Consider the following 20610-nt stretch of genomic DNA (forward strand, 5'->3'; position numbering starts at 1 on the left):
ATACTTTGTCTTCTCCATATAATAAGATATTGATCAAATATTTAATTAATGAAGACAAAAAAAACTCAATAACAATAAAGCTTTCATCTTTATCATTTGAATTCATAGCAATACTTGTTAACTTAGAAAAGATATTTTAAAAGTTTTTTATGCAATCTAATATGCTTATATTCTATTTCAAAAGAAAAATATATAAATTTTTCTCAAACCATAGTAAATTTGTCAAGAAGCTTTAATGTTAAATTTTTGTTTCTAACATTATAAAATAAATAAATAATGAGACTAAAACTAATTTAATTTTATATTCTAAAACTAATCTCTTTCTACTCTTTTTTAATCATACCAACAAGGTTTTATTCTAATAATTAGTATAATTTTTTTAATTTAAAAGGATCTTAATCTTTAATTATTCTAAACCATAATTATTCTTCTTGTCAAATTTTATCATCTAAAATTTTGCATTTAATATCTTTGTTGGCATTGCATCACCTCAATTTTTTCTTAATATATATAAATATAAAAGATACAAATTTTAAACGCTCAAAAAAATCAATATAAGATTTTTTTTTTCTTATTCTTTCTTTTTAAGATCTAAATTAAAATATATAAAATTTCACTTATCTCAAGTTAACTACTAAGGTCAGAAAAAAAAATCTTAATGATTATTTGCTATATATTCTAAGAATTCAAATAGAATACATGTGTATAATTTCTTTTTAAGATTTTTCTTTTTTCTTTTATACAATAAAGAAATTTAAACTTTGAAGTAGTTTTTTTAAAAAATTGGTCGAGATAATTTAATTAAATATTTAATAGAAAAAATATATTAAATTAATATAAATAATTATTTCACTTGATTATAAATATACTTATAATTTGAGTTTATAATAGTTTTAATAATATAAAAAAATATAAAAAAAATTAAACTATTAAACTATTAAATTTATTGAATTCTTTATAATTTTGTAGAAAAGAAATGTTGATTTTTGGTTTCGTCACAAATTAATAAATTGTTTAAAGAAATATGAATTAAAATTTACTCTATAATATAAAGTTATCTATATTTTTTAGAAAATCAATGTGTATCGATATATATATATATATATATATATATATATATATATATATAAGAAATAAAAGACAAGTTTTATATTTTTTTACAAAATGAATAATTAAAAAAACTAACATATTTTTTACAAAAATAATATATATATATTTATATATAAAATTAAGAAAATAAAAATATGTCAGATGAAATAAAATTTGATATTAGTATTTAATATTTTTTACTTTTATTTGAATGATTAATAAAATTAGTTATTTAAACTTCTAAAGACTTATTGTTTGTACAATAGTTACTTAAATATTCACTTTTAGTTTTAGCTCTATGAGACTATATTTCAAAATTTAAAAAAAAAAATCTTTAAGAGTTTTTGGTAAGGTTTTACATAGTCATTATTATTACTATCATTGTGTTACGAGATCAATTATCTTAGAAGTTTACTGACATCAATACATTAAATTAACATAATCTAGTTGTAAGACATTATAGCAGGTTAACTGTACAAAAGTTTAATTTAAAATATCAATTGGCTAATCTTATTTCAACTTGATACTTGATCGAGTCAACAAATGACATGAAAACACATAAAATGGAATACACAAGATTATCAATCTTAAATTTAAACATTGACACAACCAAAATAATCATATTTAACTTGCATTTATATGACAAATTGAATGGAAAAGTGTTTAAAATATATATATGAAATAAAACAACATGGTTATAACACAAAGTGACAAAGCAGGCTTCTAATTGGCCAAACATGAGAATCAGGGAACATGGGAGCATGGATGAACAAGGGAATGTATTAGAGATTGCCATGTATATATAAAACGGCACAGGTTCCACTAGTAATATATGTAATACGAGAAAGTTCACACGTTTTAACGATGTCTCCACATTCCAGAGTCCAGGGGAGATCAGGACCCGAAATGAGATCCCAGGACGTGAAAAACGACACCTCAATCAGAACAACACAGACTTGACCTTATCCGTCTCCTGCTGCAGCGACGACGCGCCCTCCTCTACCTCTGCCCTCCGCTTCTTCCTCTTCGCAGCGCGGCCCTCATCGCCAACCCACAATATTCCCGACACCATCACTGAAGGAGAGTGACTGAGTGAGTGACTGAGCGTGGCCTCCCGGCGTTCGCATTAACAATTCGGTGCATTCTTCAGTGTTGTTGTTGTTACGGTTATGGCGCCAACAGCTGCCGCCACAGCCATGGCAGCGCAGTTTGCCTCCATGGCGGTGTCATCACCCTCCATCTCCGCTGCCAAGCTTTCCTCCTCCTTCACTGCCAACAATGCCTCGCTTCTGTCGCTGCGGAAGCGTGTCTCCGTCGCCCCCGTGCGACCCCGCAGCGTGGACGTGCAGGCCAAGGGTGGGTTCATCCCCGCTGAACACCGTTGGATGTACGAGGGCATTGAGAAGATGGGTCCGGTAAGTGACATGCGTCTCCTCTCATCCGGGTTTCGCATTTGTTCTTGGATTGCTCATGGTCTTGTCTTAACGAGAAGTCGCGGAAGTTTGCTCTCCTTGGTGTTTAATTCGGAAGAATTCAAAAGTCGGGTGATTAAGCTACCTGCAGGAATGCATTCAGTGCCTTTTTTTTTTTTTTTTTGAGAGTTCGTATGCACTGTTTTGAGCCACGCCCAATCACTTGAAAGCCAAATTGCTCACGGTTCACGACCTAGAATTTGTAGGGTAATGCTGTTGTAGCTTTTTTCATTTTTCATTTTTTTTTTTTTTTTTTTTTTTTTTTTTCCCTTCTCTTGCTCGTCATCTTCTAGATATGTGCTGCACATTTGTTTGTTTTTTATTTTTTTCAATTTGGGAGTTCTTCGCACTCCTTGAATGCTTGGTTGAGCTTTCTTGGAGCTCTGCATTTCCTGTACTTCGCATGGGAGTCCAAACATGTTATGAGTGGATGATAATGCTTACCTGGTTCTGGTAGCAATCATCTCGATAAGAAGGAGGATGTCTAGTGGGAGGAGAGGAAGAAGAATATCCTCGGGACCAAATTCTTTGTCCACATTATGCAGTTTAGAAGCAATTTCATTACGTTATCTTGTGTTCTCATGCTTGTCATCAGTGTGGTGAATTCTATATGTGCCTTACCGTAAAGACTACCGCGTGAGAACGTATAAATCACCTCCCGATTCAATTGTCTTGGAACTAAACCCTGAAAATGGATTTCCGGTCGTGATGTTTTTGTTCATTCCCTAATATCGTTAGTCTCAAACAAATATGATTGGTAATTTCTAAAACTGTATTTGTTTATGCAGTGTAAGATGTGTTTGCTTTAATCGCAGGATGTGTGGAACACGACATACTACCCTAAGGCAGACGACCACAAGAACGTGGAAAAGAAGTGGTACATAGTCGATGCAACTGATAAGCGCCTCGGGCGCTTGGCATCCACAATTGCTATCCACATTCGAGGGAAGAATGTTCCCGCGTATACTCCCTCCACCGACATGGGCGCTTACGTTGTGGTGGTTCGTCACTTTCCTTCTTTTTACCGAGATCGTGACTGTGAAATGCCTAGGGTTTAGGGTTTTCACGATGGAGGTTTCCGAGTTTTTTGCGTGTTTCGTGCTCGTCGTTCTTAAAGCATAATGGAATGTTTCGAATCAGATCAATGCCGAGAAGGTTGCAGTGACGGGAAAGAAGAGGGAGCAGAAGCTTTACAGGAGGCATTCTGGCCGGCCTGGAGGCATGACGGAGGAGACCTTTGACAATTTGCAGAGGAGAATCCCACAGCGCATTGTGGAAGCTGCAGTACGCGGCATGCTACCCAAGGGCCGAGTAAGTGCTCGTCTCTGTCTGAAATGAGTTCTGTTTCCAGAGATGTAATTTTGGTTTGCATGAGTTTAAATTCATCACAGGCTGTCAGTTTCTCAAGTTGCTTACTTTGAATGAGGCATTGCCTGCACAATTTGAATCACTAATGTGTGTTGGTTGGAACAGTTGGGAAGACGGCTGTTTACTCATCTGAAGGTGTATGAGGGATCGGACCATCCTCACATTGCCCAGCAGCCAGCGCCTTTGCCTATCGCAGACAAGAGGATCAACATTGTTCAATAAAGTTTGTATGTATGTATTTTCCAGGCTTACTATTGATTCTATTCCAATTTTTGCTGCAAAGACGTTTAGTTATATGGATTATTGGATGCAGTTGTGAACAGCACTTCAGATACTTCACAATTTCCCAATGTGCAGGGGTATTCTCCGTTCAATTTAACCTAGCATCTTGCATTTTTTTAAGCGAGGGAATTCATCGTTCACAAAACATCAACTAGTGCAATTCCTTTAAAACAATGATGCTCCGTTTCCTGCGTTAGTTGAACAGCATCACGACGAATGACGCATGGCACCAGAGAAAGAGCAGAGATGAAGGAGAAGATACATAAGAAGTAGCCAGTGTCTACTGACATCATGATGAAAAGGGAGGAGTCCTTGACGATCTACTAATCAGAAAGCGAGAGCGCTCATAGTAGAAGAACATAACATTAGCAAATGCGAACATTTCTGATTAGTGTAAGACTGTACTATGCGTCTGTTCCACACTCCACTTCAGAATCAGACGTAAGGTGAAGAAGAAAGTATAAATTCGTTCATTGTGCTACTCCAAACAAACTTAATAAATGATTAACACATGCTACACTCCTCATCCATGATTATCTTCTTTCATAGAGGCCTTCTTGCTCCCATACATCCACAAGAAAGTCCACCATTTCCTGCAAGACGAAGTGGTTTCAGTAACAGCCAGTTGACTCTCACAGGAAGCGGACTAAAAACCTAATGCAATGAAACGGAAACTCGTATGTGCAAAGATGAATCCATACTAGTAAAGGGATGGGCTGCGCAAACGGTCTACTTGTCGAAAGAAGTTCCTCATAAGTAGTATTCCAGCTGCACAGCAAATGGCTACATCTAAGTCAAGATTTAATCGTTCGGGCTCTTGCATTGGTCATGGCATCAGACCGCAAGGTTGCATTGTTCGTGCTTGCCGCACTGATCTGACAATTAAGAACCGTTGCTTTCAAAATAGATGGAGAAGAAACACTAATAGAATTCAGTTTTTCGCAATTGATCCCATGTAACAGAAGACATATAACTGCTTAAGAATAGAAGCATTGCACAGCGAAGAAGATTGACCTGATAGCAGGCTCTCTCGGCTCACGTCGCGCCGGTGGTCGGGGTTGAGTCCCCACCCAAGCAGACCGTTGCTGGTTCCACAATGCTAAAGCTGCCGCACAAGCAACAGGTACTGAGATCAACCTCAACTTCCTCCTCCTCAAGCATGAAGTACTACAGCGCTTGAAGTAAATGTGCCGCTCCTCAAGCATAAAAGAGCTAGATACTTCAAACCCAATGCTTCCCCCATCAATGCAACAAGAGTTAATGAGAAAATCTGTTCAAGCATAAAGCTCTAAGCAATGCAGCAAGTGGCATTACCATGATTAGAATATGCGGTATTCGAAGCAGTGCCTGCCCCATGATCAGAAGGAACGTTTTGGGGGGGTCCAGCGTCTAGCGTGTTGTGATTCTCCATCTCATTCGAGCTGGTGGTCCACCAATCACGAGGTTGCTTTACGATGTGCCCACGCACTCGAGCTCGACACTTGGACGACCGCGGTCGTCGCGAGACAAGTTTGTCGGAAGGCGTTGGAGGCGGAGGCTTGGCACAAGCCCCTAAGCAACCACTGCTCTGTTGCAAAACGCAATCAACCCCAACCACAGCCAATTCCACACCCCAGCTCTTTCATAAGAGAACGCTCACCATATCCTCGTCCTAACAAACATCATTTGGGATCTAAACTAGGTCAATTGCACAGAAGGGAAATACGATGCTTCAATGGTTTTATGTTTCCAAAGTCACCCCACATTCAGGAGCGTTGAGTACCAGTCTGTTTAAACATGCAGAATCATTAACTGGAATTGGAGGTTGAATGCGACGAAATACGCACCCCATACTTGCAGTCCTATGGCTCCGTTTCTGAGGTGGTTAAGACGGTGATCAGCATTTGGTCAACAAATCATTGAGTTTCATAGTAAATGGTCCAAAGAGCCCTGCAACACAGCGCACTCAAAAGCTTGCATCGCTAACACCTGCACACAAGAACTGATTGTGAGGATCCTGGTCAACCCATGAGAGCAGAGTGTTGGAACGTATTGGCCATCGGAGGATTCTTGTCCGAGATGCTACGATCAGGAAATGTAAGAGATGGGAAATGCTCTTGTCTCCAACCAAATTGTGCAGGACTCTGCTCTAATCGCAAACTTGTAAACCACCCCATTCTAGGTTTCAGAAGCCCTCCGTGAGTTAGTGGTAGCGTCTTCACAATAGTTGCTATTTAGATTATTCAGAAATACATGCTAAAGCAACAACGAGCCCCAGACCTTAACGACTTCGACATTCACGAGCTCTATGCTCTCACAGATACGACGAATGCAAACTGGCAGCCCCAGGATCAAGCTTCTAAGACACCAAACCCAAACTCTCGTCCAACGATCGCAGCACGTCAAAACCAAGAAGACCGTCTTGGAAGCGCCAGGACAGTGTAACACAACAGAGAAACTTACAAGTATCCTGGGCTGCGGGGTTCACAATCCCTGCTCGTGACTCCAAATCTCCCGCTAAGTAGACCCTACAACTCATGACAGTATGTTTAGTACATTAACAAGCAGCTTTTGACTCAGGGAGGAGTGCGCTAGAAGAAGCGCAATCGGCGGCCGACCCAACCCAACCACCTCGAAAAAGCGCGAATTGAAGCAAAAGTCTGCCACCAACCAAACCCCACCACTGAGTCCCAGTACCTAAAGCTGCCGACAGCAACAAACCCCCCACAAAACCATAACAGAACTCCCAAACTCCCATCCTGGGACAAAACACCTCCACCTGGGGAATTGATGGAGCCAACCTGTGCACCAGAGGAAATGGCAGGGAAGTGCAGCTTGGGGCTGTGGAGGACAAAGAGCAGTGTTTGTACGCTCAGCAAAAGCTGAAAGAGGGCACAGCGAAAGAGGATAGTCAGAGGCTGAGCAGCAGCAGGCTCAGAAGAACAAGGGGCAGAGTAGAGCCCGCGAGAGAAAGACAGGAAGAACAGAGAGCCCTGAAGCACATCGCGTTCCGATTGCAGAGCCTGAATTGACGGGGCATCTGCTTCTGCCGGCATGAAAGCTCGCATCGCTGCAAATCCACGGAAAAAAGTTTCCGTTGTGAGGTGTCACTCCCGCAGTCGTGCACCTTGATTTAGCGTCACCTTGACCGGTGGTCGCTGGCAAGTTCCTCACAACCGAATTTATTGGTCGTAAATAATCTAGTGGAATAATAAAAATTGGCCGTCTGAAGCGGAGAACATCAGAGCTGGTGCAATTGTGGATTTCAGGAAATGAAGAATTGGTGTGTCATGTAAAGAACTTTTTAGATGTTAGGCTGTAAGATTGATGAAATGTTGGTTGGTTGTTATAAAAAAAATGCTTTTGTCTTGTGAGACGCCTTGAACTGTAGATGAAGTGGATAAATATTGGGTTGAGTTTAGGGTTGCAATTACAAGTTTCTTATAAATCAGTTTTGAAACTAACAACTTTACTTAGTCTTCAATTCATGCTTCAACTCTTTCTTTCGTCATAAAACTTAGATTTGATTGAGAATAGCAGTGTGATTTCTCAATGAAAGAGAAATTTATCATATTCTACTGATAGGATTAGAATATAGTAAATTATGCCATCAACTTTTAGATGAGATTGCAAATTTTCTTTTGTGTCTAATTTGAAGAGAATCATTTATATATAGTTTTAGTTTTTTACATATTTGGTTCATTCTTTCGTTCTTGTTGCAGATATGTTTGTAAATACTATAATTAATATTTAAACATATTATTATATATTATAAATATGATGACATATGATTTGACTTAAAATTTTTATCTATATATATATATATATATATATATAATTTTAATTTAATCTATATTGCATAAATAAACGTAAAACACAATTGATTACAAACACATTTCTTGCCTTATACCACATGCATGTTGTTTGAGAAGAATTGTGATGCCAAATTATTTAGATAGAAATTAAGATAATTTAAAAACACATAAATTAAAAAAAAAATTGAGTTTTTTTAAAAATACAAATAAATTTATATATATATATATATTCTATTTTTTTTTCAAAAACTACCTCTTGTTGTAGTAGAATATGTAGGATTATGAGATTTTTGTATAGGATTTGTTTGTAGCTTTTTAGAGAGTCTTGGTAGTAGGGACCTTGTTCTATGCTTTCAAAAGTAATGTTATGCTTAAAAACAATTTTTTAAAAATATAAAATAAAAAATTATTGAGATGCTTTGAAATTGATTTAAAAACAATTTGGACTTTAAAACAAATGATTTGTAACAATTTTATAAATAACTTAAATGATAGAAAAACAAATAAAAAGAAAGGAAGTAAATATATTACGAAGATGTAAAATAATAATCTATGCATACAGAATATAATAATCATATCAAGTAGAGATGTTATATAGATGTTTAAGCTTAAATACTGTAGCATATTTGTAAGGCTTAGAATATAAATAGTTTCTTTAAAAAAATATATTTTAATATTTATAAAAACTTTAGAACTAAAAAATGTCAGTAAAATATACTTTTAATTATTTTTCAGTATATCAAATTAATAAGCTTAAAATAAAAGTCATGATATACAGAAGAAAGAAAGAAATAAATAAAGAAAGAAATAAATTGTTTTCAAGTTTTAAAAAATATATATGTATATATATATGTATATATATATATATATATATAGAGAGAGAGAAACTAATGTTAGTGTCAATTAATATTATTAGATTTTACTGTGAACTTTCAATCTCTTAAAGAATTCAGTATGTGAAATCTCTTTTGCTGTAAGGTTTCTGATTTACAAAAACCAGTGCTATAATTAACAACACACAATTAAAAATAAAATAAAAATATTTTTTACATTGATTAAATTTTAGATGTTAAAGTATGTATCTATATCTATCTATATATATATATATATATATATACATACACACATATATATATATATATATATATATATAAATACTTATAAAAGATATTGCTTCTACAAATTTTTAGGAGCAAAATTTTAATTATATCATATTGCATAAATATTTAAAATTTTATATTTGAACATTATTTTTGAAATTAAATTTTGATGATATTTAAATCCATTATATTTATAATATTTCTTAATGATTTTAAGACATAGATTTAAAATTACATCTATATGGTATTCTTTTTTTAGATAATATTTTTGTTTTTAGTTTTAAATTCATATGATATAAGTATCTGAGAAACTAAGTTTATAATTATATATATATATATATATATATATATATATATATTAGATGAAAATAATATTAATTAAAATTATTATAATTTTATAATATATCTTTAAAATTATTGCACACTTAATTGACTTAATGTTTATTAGTTTATTTTTATATGTGTGCAAAAACATTTTAAGCTTGTGTCACATGATATGGCATTGGGTGCCAAATCCTATCAAATGTATGTAGTTTAGTTTGGTTAGTGGTTTTTCATCTATAGAGATTTTTTCGTTAGTTGAATATGTTAATGTGAACTAGGGTTTGGATACTTAGGTTGAAAAAAACTCTTAACTTGGCATTCTTGAATTTGATTTATTTATTTGAAACTCAAAATTTTCCAAAATAAATATTTATTTAAGATAATATTTTTAATTCATTTTGGAAAATTAAAGAAATATATAACAATTTTTTTTATAACTAAACTTTCATATCTTTTGTTTATATATATATATATATATATATAGATATAGATATATAATTTTTTTAGTGTATTTGAACTTATGTAAATTTAAAATTATATTGATTTTTTTTATGTTTTTATTAAATGAATTATTGGAGAAAATAAAATTAATTCACACACTAAAATTAAAATTATCTTATTAACTAAACTATTCAAAATTTAATTTAACATTCATTAATTCTATGTTATGTAAGTAAAGTATGAGATTTTAAATTTTAAATTTATAATCTTTATATAAATATAAATATATATTATCTTTTTTAGATATGAATATATATATATATATATATATAGAGAGAGAGAGAGAGAGAGAGGGAAAAATGTTATGTAGATCCAAGTTTTTATTAAATCAACCCACTTGTCTTAACCATCATGAAAAAAAAATATAATGATGTTTAGATTCATTTCTCCACTATTAGATCTACAACCAATATAAACCAACCACATTCATCATGACTACCATATTCTTCATCAAGAGTGGATCTATTTAGTTAAAGCATGGATCTATTTAACATTCATCTATATATATATATATATATATATATATGTTTATCAAATCTCAATTCATGTCAATAAAGAATCTGAGATAAATTCTAATAAATTTCTAACTTAATATTTTTTCTATTATAAATACTTGATTAGACTATTCTTCTAAATTTTAAATCAATAAAATAATGTGGTGTAATTATACATTATCTTTAAAACTTGCATATAGTTACTTGTATCCAGATGTATCAAGAGCGATAGAATAAAAATTTAAAAACACTTTTTTACTTTTAGTATCACATTATAATTCCAAAAGGAATAATTTGTGTATATTATAAAAAAGGAATTTTATTTTTTTTATTTTAATATAAAAATTAAATTAAAATAAAATAAAAAGATGATATGTTTTTAAACTACAATGTTTAGGAATAAATTATAAGAAATTATAAATTAAGAGACAATTATTTCAAAAAAATTATAATTTTTTACATTTATTCTTCTAAAACCAAATTTTATTTTATTTTTGAAACAAATGTAGCAATCATAAACACCACTACAATATGATGATTATACCTAATGTTCTAACTATTAACTTAAAATAAAATAATTAAAAATACACAATTCAAACATTAGCATTTGATATGTCTGTACACGTCAAACTGTTTCAAAATAAAAATGAAATAAAATATTCCAACTAAACTTGCTTTCCACACAAGAATCTCAAAGAAATATAAGCACATTATATACACCCAAATTACAAACAATAATGGTAGATTCCACCCATAAAGAGGAGCCCCATCTTTGAAAGAGAAGGCCACGATGTAAAATCTACAAGAGGGGCTCACGTGCTGCAAAATCTACAAGAGGGAGAAAGGGGGGGGTGCGGGTGCTTCTCCATCGTCTATCGCTAGAGTTGGCTCCTCTTCATTGCTTGCTTCGTCGCAGGCAGAATCTCCTTGAATCTGTATCTGGATCCGAATCCCGGGTGATCGTCGTCGTCGTTGTCTTCGACTTCGTACCCAACTGCATTTTGCATCATCCGCAGTTGGGTCCCCCATTCTTTCGACGCGTAGTGGTGGCTCTTGGGTTCTTTGATTGCGTGGAGTTGAGAGCAGCGCTTGATTATCAGTTTTTTTTTTTTTTTTTTTTTTTTTTTGTTTGTTTGTTTCCAGAAGGATCGGCTGTTGGGAGGGAGTTCCGCGGGGTTTTGGTGCTCTGGAGGTTTTATCGATTTGCAGAATCGCTGCTTTGAGTTGTCAACTTGTCGCAGTTGCAGGTTTTGTGAGTCTTTGTAAAGTTTTCGAGTAGTTTATTTATTTTATTTTATTTTATTTTATTTTTGCATCTATGGTTTTGTTGGAGGTTGAGTTTTCCCTCCAACGTGCGTTTCAAAGCCTCGCCTCTGAACTGCTTTATGTACGACGTGAGATTGTCGGTCTTATTGTGCATTCAGAGGTTTATTCGAACCAGCCTCCGACTCCATCATCTTCCCTTCGAAGGCGCTTGTTATTTTCCTGGTTTTGGTAAACAGGCTCATGGTTCTCTAATTTCAAAGTTTTTTCACATTGCGCAATAAGTCATCACGCGAAATTACTTAGCTATAAAATCTGCTTGTTGTACTGTTTAGTTAGCAATCTGTAGGGTTACCTTTAACGCTAAGTGCAGTTCTTTCTACGCTGAACCGAATTTTTTTTTGCAACTTATGATTCTCAAATTTATCTTCTTCTTTGCAATATCATGTATCCTCAAATCTTAGAACTATGCTGTCTTCTTCTAGAAATTGAACCACCCTGCTTGCATGGGCAGGCTTTTCCAGCCATAGTCAGTGTTAACACTTCTCACAGAATGTGGTCATCCTTTTCTATCTTGTTGTTTGAAACTGTGCTAGGCTGTTCACTTCCTCAGTGAACAAACAGTCTTTTGGACGTTATAAATGGTATCAAGCAATAAAGCGACTACAGCGCATCATGGGCACAGTGCTTCAACAAATGAATTTTAACAAATCAACTGCAGTTGGTCTGTCTGCGTTACCTTATCAAAGTCGCCGATTGTTCCCCTTTGACTCTTTCGCAATGATGTAATCGTGCAGGTGTTCACGAAGAATATGTCGTACTTTGTGCCCCCGTGCAATTATGGAATGGTGGAATATGACCTGAGCCGGTCTGGCCAGTGCCACCAGCTCAACTTCCCCTTCCTTGAGCGCCATAACCTCAAGACTGTGATTTACCTATCCTTCGATGAGCCATCCCAGCCATTGTAAGTGGATACTTAATCCCTGTAACTGTACACCACATATTAATTTTCTGTTTACTTGGAAATCTTTATTCATACCCAAGCTTTACTTACATCTGGATGTGGCCACAGCCTAAGTTTTTCGGAGGATCAAGGTATTGACTTGATTCGACCCTCGCTGGAGCTTAACGAGCTCCACTGCCAAGCAAGCTCGATGTTTGAGGCGGAGCTTCTCTCTGCCTTGCAGGTTTGCATCAACGCAGTATTCAACACTTCTATGTAGACGGTATCGTTGGTTACAGACCTCTATTTTTTTGGTTCCATAACGTGTTGTCCGGATAGTATTATGGACCCCCCAAGCCTTGTAGAAATGCCGAATAATTGACTCTGAAAGGCAGAAATCCTTTTTGTAAATCTCGTGTGCTCAGGTAATTTTGTCAACCCAGTACTATCCTCTGCATGTAATGTGCAAATTTGGACACCACCGCACAGATGGGCATTAAATTACTTGCAGAAGAAAAGTTACTCTCTAGAGTTTCTAAGGTTGAGCTCAAATTCTTGGGTGAACTGTGCAGAGGAAGTAGTAGCAAGAATGTTTAATGTTCAAGAGTTCCTGTGGGCACAATCAAGGGTGCTCGGTTTAGGGCTGACAGAAAGAGTTAGCTTTCTGGTGACAAGTCAGATGCCCAACTTTAAATATTTTCAGGTTTTTGCATCAAACTTTTAGGCACTACAAGAAAGTCTTCGTTTGTCAATCTTCTTGCAGGCACAGTGATAGGTTGCTTGAGAAAGTTGCAAGGGTGGAATTTGACGGCCATTTTCGAGGAGTACAGGCGGTATGCTGGCAGCCGGTCCGGTTCCTCAATGAACAGGTGCACCAAGTTTATTCACTCTTCTTATTTTCAATTTGAGCTCTTCCTTTTTCTTTCTTTTTTGTTGATCTGTTTCGAAACCATATGCACTATCGAGATGTCTTGATTTATCCAATTTCAGCCTGAGAGAGTTGCGAGCAGAGAATCTTAGTGAGCTTGAATTGTTCATTCCGGGCGTTTTTTTTCTGTGATTATTTTTGAGATGCTGAGCTGTATTCAATGGTTTAAATCATTCTTATGAAATGACTGCAGTTCATTGAGCTCTTCGACACAGATCATGTTCGCATCCCTGTGGATCACCCTAATTGGTTGTGATGTGGCACTGCATCTGTTTGATGGAGAGACCAGGGAGACACTTCCAGTTGAATTCACATCTCGTGTTCAGAGCTGGTAATACATTTGGAACCTATGCAGCGCCGCCGATTGACTGTTTTCCAATCCATCAACCTTCCTCAATCCACAATTTACATGTTCAACGCTCAAAGGACTTCGGGATCATATATTGAGTATCCGAGTTTTCTGAAGTTAAAACATCAGATACTGACGTCCTGCGTCACTGTGTGCAGACTATTTTTGAAAAGCAGCATGCCCTGACAGGTATTGCCTTCCAAGCCAGCGGATAGTCAAATACAAACTAATATCCTTCACATGAAATCACCATACACAATATTAAATGAGCTTTCATATCACATTTTACTAACCATCAGATGGTTCAGTCATCTTAACAAGTTAGATGATAGTGCTTTCATGTTCTCTCTCTCGGTTTTACTTCTTGAGAGCTTCTCCACTATATCATTTGCCCAGAATACCACCAGCTTGAAGTGGAAACGACTATCTATAGGCAAAGTGCACCAGAGTTTTCACATTTTGGAATTGCATCCATTGTTCATCAAAACCACTTGGTTTATTCTCATTGAAGTGCATGGCAAAGAATAGCTAAGACGGAATGATAGGAATCTAATCGCTTCAGCAATTTTTTGATGTCAGAACTAGACTGAGGAGCACAGAAGTCTAGATACTCCGAGTACACAGGACACCCAGAGCAATCGTAACATTTTTGTTAAAATAACGAAATGTTTTTGTCACACAGTTTTGGCTTGTTTCTCTTGTGAGCCGGAGTCGTTATTTTTGCTGATTATGGTAAATATGGGCGTAGTTTTTGTTGTGTGTATATGGTGCTCGAAGTCTTGCCCTATGTATTGAGTCTGTTAGATTTGAAAGGAGGAAGGGAACATTTCATACCAACAAGAATTAAAGCATTATTGTGTCATTATTTTGATCTCAGGTGTGCTGATTTACACTATGCATTTATTCACTCCTGTTTTGAAGTTGTTATGGAAAATAAAAATCAAAACAAAGTAGTGACATGTTTTAGTAAGATGGATGATAAATTGGAAGAAGAGTTTCCTAATGTTTTTAAGATTTTTGTATAGTGTGTTTTTGGTCATAAGATGTGCCTTCAAGAAATAACGTCATTCTCAAAATATATATTTTATTTTTTTTATTAGATAAAAACTTAGTGAACAGACTGTGACTAGTTTCGTAGTGTATAATTGCTTAAGTGCACTTGTTCACTTGTTTTTTGTGTTTTATTTCTTTTGTTTTTGTTCTTCTTATTTTCACTTCTTACCACCAATTACAAGCAACTCTTAATTTAGGCCATCTTATAATTGAATTGAAGAATGAGTTTTACACTCACATCAATCCAACCAAAAGTTGAAACAAGGAATTGGAGCTTTACCAAATATAGAGTGTTTTCTTTTGTAACTCTATATGGTTTAGAGTCATGCCTTCAAGATAAACATAAATTAAATCCACCAAGTACATTATTAACTTTGAAAATCTCTCAAATTATCAATATTAGTCCAAACGACATAAAATCATAATTCAAAAAATCTTTCTTTAAGTCTGCTCTTAAATTCCATTCTTTGATTTGTGAAAAAAATCCTAGAGTCACCATAGATGCTTAGTTTTAATCTTTAATGTTTGATTTTGTTTCTAGTTGGCAATTAGTCCTCTCTAGGCATTAATTCTTGTCTTTTTGAAGTAATTTTTGCTAAAAAAAAATATTAATTTCTTTCTACATATATATGTATCTATTATTTTTTTTAATCTATCTTGTTTTTCTTTATTTATGGTTTTACAAAGTAAATTGAATCCATTTTTATAAAATTCAGTTCTAACACTAATAGATTTTACTACCTGATTATATTTTTTTATTATATATTTTTAATTAGGCTCTTCTATAATAAAATACTTTCTTTTTTCTTTTACCTAATGGCTATATTATTCTACAAAAATACCATTCAAAATCTCTAATATGAGTTCCTATCTTATTTGTGAAGAAAAAAGATGGATCTCTACAAATGTATACAGACTATCAATGACTTAATAAGATCACCATCAATAATTAGTATCCTTTATCTTTAGTTTTAAGACTTCTAAACTAATTCAATTAAATAAAAATCTACATAAAAGTAGATCTACAAAAACCATACAACTTGGTCTACATCAAAAAAAGAGATAAATAAAAGACTACTTTTTGAACTAGATATGGATATTTCAAATATAATGTTATGCCTTTTGAATTCATGAATACATTAGTTGCTTTTAAACATCAGCTGCTTTTATATGATGATGTTTTAATCTATACTAAAAATATAAAAAATATAAATTTTATGTTTGTTATGTGTTACAAAAACTAAGAGATGCAAGATTATACATCAAGATAAACAAAAAAATATATATTTCATACTATTTAAGTTTACTTCTTAGGATATATCATTTCAAATGATGATCTTATGATGGTTCTTCAAAAGGTCAAGACTATCATAGATTAGAAGATCTCAAAAACACTTAGAGATGTATGTTGCTTTTTGAGATTTGCCTATTATTACCAGATTTTTATTAAGAATTTTTCTTGAGTTGGAGCTTCTTTCATTCATCTAACTTATAAAAACAAACTTGAGTGGAATATAGAAGTTGAAGCATCTTTTAAAGCCTTAAAGACAACATTAATTTTTTTTTCTATTGTATTTTTTTTTATTATAAATATTTAATAAAGATTTTTTTTTGATATGAAGGATAAGTGAAATTACAAAAGATTCTTATTTTTGGAGTGTTGTATATATTTCAAAGATACAAGATAGTAGAGCAATTAGTAGCAGTTAAAAATCAAATATTTTTTTATGGTAAATTCTCTCTCCACGACATATTGATGCTTCTACTAAGAGATTCTTGAAGCTTTTATTGTTGTACTAGGAACAATGGAAGAAGTTGATTTAGGTTTTAGAATGCTAAGAGGAGTTGCTTCAAATAGCTTTGTTTTAAGTATTTGTGTAATTTATAGAATAATGACAACAAGTTCAAGAATGTAATAAGGATACCACAAAAGCCTTGCAAGCTGTTGTTAACAAGATTGGGAGATTTGAAGGGAGAAACATCACCAAATTTCTTAGGATCAACATATAAGAGATAGAAGTACATCAAATTTCAAAAGTAAAGATGAACTTTGCTTTTGATCTTTTTGTTCTTTTTAAAATTAAAAAAAAATAAAAAAATTACATGAAGATTCTATGAGCATGAGCAAATTTGTAGAATGTCTCTAAAATAAATTTTTTAAAGAAGATTTAGAAAAATAATCAAAAAGTTATTTTTAAAATAAATTGAATAAAGGCTTAGATTTCAAATAGATCCAAGCAAGTTAATAAAGGATTTCAAGAAGAAGTTTGGCTAATTATTAAGATATAAAAGATAATCTCTTAAAAGAAGAAAAATTGAGTTATTTTTACAAGCAATAAATGAAAATTTAGAGAAAAAATTATTCTTTCAATTAAGAAATAAAGCATCTCAAAATATCTTTATTAATGATTGAAAAAATATAAGAGAAATAATTGGATTTTTAGCTAAACAACAAACATTTAAAACTTAGAGTTATTTAGCACAATTAAATCTTATGCACGATATCCAAACTTCTTTATCAATTTAAAAGATGAGTAAGATTACTCTTCATGAAGCATTAAAAGAATTAATCAAAAAAATGATAGATTTGAAGGTAAAATTGATAAAATTAGAAAAATCTCAAAAATCTAGTATATCAAATATTTTGGAAGAATCTAAGAGATATTGAAAGATATATATGGTGTGATAGCCCAAGCCATAAGTTTGGTGAATATGATAATTATAAAGCAGCAATTAGAGAAATTATTATTTATTTTAAGGAAAGAATAATAAGACTTTCAAGTATTGATGAACCTCTTAGGACCAACTTTAAGAAAGGAAGTATGAAAAAATTAGTGGAAGAAGAAACTAATAGGAGTACTACCATATCTGAAAAAGAAGCAAAATCTTATATCATTTAAGTAGGACAAAGAGAAGTGAAGGTTGTAGAATTACCAACAATTGATGTCATGAAGAGAAAAATTGAGGTTATTAGAAGAATGGCTAAGTAGGAAGATTTGATTGATGCTATGAACATTAGAGCTTTTTTAGGTACAAATCAATAAGTTGCTGATTTATATGGTATTACAATTAAAAAAAATAGAAGTAGAGCTATTCAACAAAAAAACTCTATTGAACTTTCCAATAAGAAGAAAGAATCAAAGGAGAAGAAAGAGAATAAAAAAGATATATCAAAGAAGGCCAAAGGTAAAAATCCCACTTATAAATTTTAATTTGATATTGAAACATCTATTGATATGAAGAATATTTTAGAAGAAAAAAATCTTAAATGCTAGAATTGAATTTATCTTGAAAGAAGCTATTGATATAAAAAAAGGGATTTCCATGATTATTGATGTAATAAAAAAAAAGATAAATGACAGCCAAGGCTATTATGATTAAGACATTAGATATTTAGATGATTCAAGATGAAGAAGAAAAGATAGGATATGTATTTGCCTAATTTGCAATGTTAAAAGTGAGAAAAGAAGCAAACTTAGAAGATAAGACTTTGATCAATAATAATATGCTTATGGGAGTACATCAAACATAAGAAGCTTTAGTTACAAATTGTATCAAGTATAATGATCATGGAGAAGATGGAGTGAGCTATTTAATTTTTTATTTTATTAGAGCAACTATGGAGATACAAGTGAAGCTTGATCATTTAAATGATCTAATATTGGCATTGGTTGATTACAGGTTGGAAATTAATATCATATCAAGGAAGGTGTATAAAAAAAATGAGAAGATAATTGATATGAATCATAGATAGATAGTTAGAATAGCAAATAACCAACAAGGAGATCTTTATAGAGCTTGCCCAGCAATAAAGACAAGGATTGAAAATAAAGAAGTAGAGCAAAAACTTTTTTTACAAAATTCAACTATATATCTAGTAATTCTTGATCAACCTTAAATTATTACTATAAGAATGGAAATTAAAGTTTTATATGATGATTCCTATTATACTAGAATTTAAAGTTGTGATAGAAAAAAAATAGTACAATTTCTTATGGTTAAGCCTATTCATAAGAGGCATCAATATCAATTAAAAAAGTATCTTTGGAATCCAAAGATAGATTTATGAATTTCTAGAGAGCATCTTTATAAAAGGCAACAAAAGGATACAAATAAAAATTATGCTAATTCTAATATAAATATTTTAAATAATAGATTTTTATATTTGAATGATAGTAGATTTATGAATTATAAAAAAATTAAAGATTTGAATTCAATAGATAGAAGAAAGATGAATAAACAAAAAAAAAATCTTTAAAAATATGGATTTGATTTCAAGAAAAGATACTATAGATGGAATAATAGAAGAAGTAGGTTTAGAAGATGATTTGATGCTATTTTTGGAAAGCATAGCAAAGAGTAAAGAAGAAGAAGTTTGGTTAAATTTGTATTTAAGAAAAGTTTATAAAGAATTGAAAGAAGTAATAGGAAATATGAAAGTATGAGGCTAAAATATAAGGCTATGGTTCAAAAAAAATATAAGATAGTGGCTAAGAAGGTTAGGCAAGTAGCTACTTAATTATCATCTAATATCATGGAATATATCAAGTAAGCACATATCTTAGAATTTCATTTTTTAAATTAATAGATTTTTTTAAAAAAAAGGTGAAGATAGAAATTTTAAAACCTTTAATTGTTCCTTATTTAAAGAAATAGTTTACATTGATGCCACTTGGCTGCCAATTTAAAAATTGATGCAGATGTTTCAATAGCAATTTCTCTTTCTTCAATCGTTAACTTGAATTCAAAATCAATGTGTAACTTGATCCTAAAGCCTTCTGACATCATGCCAATTTTCACCTTAATCCAAACAAACAGATCTTTAGATATCATAAAAATCCTACTTAATCTCAAATTGCCAACTTTTAATACTCTCTTGTATCAAAATCCAAATATCTCTCAATTGTACTATTAAATTAATACAAAGTTTTATACTCACTTAGCACGCCCAATCAGTGAAGTACTATCAAATTTTAAACTATAGATGTGACACCAATTGTATGAACTAGTTGGAAGTGCTAGCTCTAACTGTATTGTATAAATTCCAAATCACGAATATAAATCTTGACTTTGAATAATAATTACAAAGTTATTTCAAATCCTACAAAAAAAAGCCTTATATCTTTGAAATAAGTTTAAAGCTAGCTCACAAATTCCAATTGCCGATCTTAAAATGTCTCCCTAATTTGCCCTAAGTAGCCATTTTAGTAGCCAGAGGTCTGATTTTGACCTTGTCCTACAAATGGTCGACCCTCTGATATCAATCCAATCTATCTTAGGATATTTTTAGCTCAATCCTACCTTCAACTTAATCCTAGTATCAACTATGTTGATTATTTATCTCTTCTATCTTATTTTTATTAATTTATAGATTGTCTAAGGCAATAAAAGTATTTTTATATTCTAAAAGGTAAAATTATTAACCAACCTTTAATCTACTAGCTATTAAGGCAAAAAAATAAACTAAGTGACTTTTACAAAAGCCATGTTTAAATATTTTAGATTATTATTGAATCAAGATAATTAAATATTAATTAAAATTTTATTTTTGATTATATTTTTATTATATAATTGTATTATAATATGATAGTATCTTCTTTCAAATGTCAATACAAAAATCTCACAATTAGATCTAACTTCCTTCTAAATA

At 32.4% G+C, this 20610-nt stretch overlaps 3 protein-coding genes across 11 annotated transcripts; 2 read left to right on the forward strand and 1 right to left on the reverse strand.

The window, feature by feature from the left end:
• The first annotated feature begins 2085 nt into the window (after positions 1-2085).
• On the forward strand, positions 2086-4730 carry LOC112276834 (uncharacterized). 3 transcript variants are annotated; one of them, XM_024508576.3, is made up of 5 exons: positions 2086-2504; positions 3377-3562; positions 3702-3872; positions 4035-4160; positions 4287-4730. In XM_024508576.3, exons 1-4 carry the CDS (start codon positions 2259-2261, stop codon positions 4149-4151), a joined length of 720 nt encoding a protein of 239 aa, XP_024364344.1. In that variant the 5' UTR covers positions 2086-2258; the 3' UTR covers positions 4152-4160; positions 4287-4730. The 3 variants fall into 3 exon arrangements, with proteins under 3 accessions (XP_024364344.1, XP_024364345.1, XP_090103229.1); XM_024508577.3 differs by having other exon boundaries at positions 4409-4730; XM_090247103.1 differs by having other exon boundaries at positions 4035-4730.
• Positions 4577-7302, reverse strand: LOC112276835 (uncharacterized). Of its 4 annotated transcripts, none has more exons than XM_090247106.1 (6): positions 6970-7108; positions 6654-6718; positions 6038-6179; positions 5526-5773; positions 5226-5316; positions 4577-4804 (listed from the first exon to the last, which is right to left on the reverse strand). In XM_090247106.1, exons 3-6 carry the CDS (start codon positions 6040-6042, stop codon positions 4735-4737), a joined length of 414 nt encoding a protein of 137 aa, XP_090103232.1. In that variant the 5' UTR covers positions 6043-6179; positions 6654-6718; positions 6970-7108; the 3' UTR covers positions 4577-4734. The 4 variants fall into 4 exon arrangements, 3 of the variants coding, with proteins under 3 accessions (XP_090103232.1, XP_024364347.1, XP_090103231.1); XM_024508579.3 differs by lacking the exons at positions 6654-6718; positions 6970-7108 and adding exons at positions 4913-4979; positions 6471-6630; XR_016500647.1 differs by lacking the exons at positions 4577-4804; positions 5226-5316; positions 5526-5773 and having other exon boundaries at positions 6064-6179; positions 6654-6850; positions 6970-7302.
• A 3988-nt stretch (positions 7303-11290) lies between these two features.
• Positions 11291-14584, forward strand: LOC112276621 (uncharacterized). 4 transcript variants are annotated; one of them, XM_024508081.3, is made up of 6 exons: positions 11291-12651; positions 12760-12874; positions 13056-13170; positions 13394-13499; positions 13752-13889; positions 14066-14584. In XM_024508081.3, the coding sequence occupies exons 1-3, from the start codon at positions 12500-12502 to the stop codon at positions 13128-13130; spliced, it is 342 nt and encodes a 113-aa protein (XP_024363849.2). In that variant the 5' UTR covers positions 11291-12499; the 3' UTR covers positions 13131-13170; positions 13394-13499; positions 13752-13889; positions 14066-14584. The 4 variants fall into 4 exon arrangements, with proteins under 4 accessions (XP_024363849.2, XP_090103234.1, XP_090103233.1 ...); XM_090247108.1 differs by having other exon boundaries at positions 11291-11918; positions 12485-12651; positions 13056-13499; XM_090247107.1 differs by having other exon boundaries at positions 11292-12651; positions 13056-13499; positions 14066-14096; positions 14487-14584.
• The last annotated feature ends 6026 nt before the right edge of the window (positions 14585-20610 follow it).

Source organism: Physcomitrium patens, chromosome 24 (genome assembly GCF_059467195.1).
Source record: "Physcomitrium patens ecotype Gransden chromosome 24, ASM5946719v1, whole genome shotgun sequence".
NCBI lineage: Eukaryota > Viridiplantae > Streptophyta > Bryopsida > Funariales > Funariaceae > Physcomitrium > Physcomitrium patens.

Excerpts from the sequence above, each read along its gene's own strand:
- LOC112276834 (XM_090247103.1), top strand. The coding sequence starts at position 2,259 with ATGGCGCCAACAGCTGCCGCCACAGCCATGGCAGCGCAGTTTGCCTCC. Across the intron at positions 2,505-3,376 it reads GCATTGAGAAGATGGGTCCG|GATGTGTGGAACACGACATA; the intron begins GTAAGTGACATG and ends CTTTAATCGCAG. Across the intron at positions 3,873-4,034 it reads GCATGCTACCCAAGGGCCGA|TTGGGAAGACGGCTGTTTAC; the intron begins GTAAGTGCTCGT and ends TGGTTGGAACAG.
- LOC112276835 (XM_024508579.3), bottom strand. Across the intron at positions 5,317-5,525 it reads TACCGCATATTCTAATCATG|CTTTAGCATTGTGGAACCAG; the intron begins GTAATGCCACTT and ends CTTGTGCGGCAG. Across the intron at positions 4,980-5,225 it reads CCGAGAGAGCCTGCTATCAG|CTGGAATACTACTTATGAGG; the intron begins GTCAATCTTCTT and ends TTTGCTGTGCAG.
- LOC112276621 (XM_024508081.3), top strand. The coding sequence starts at position 12,500 with ATGTCGTACTTTGTGCCCCCGTGCAATTATGGAATGGTGGAATATGAC. Across the intron at positions 12,652-12,759 it reads GATGAGCCATCCCAGCCATT|CCTAAGTTTTTCGGAGGATC; the intron begins GTAAGTGGATAC and ends ATGTGGCCACAG. Across the intron at positions 12,875-13,055 it reads AGCTTCTCTCTGCCTTGCAG|GTAATTTTGTCAACCCAGTA; the intron begins GTTTGCATCAAC and ends TCGTGTGCTCAG.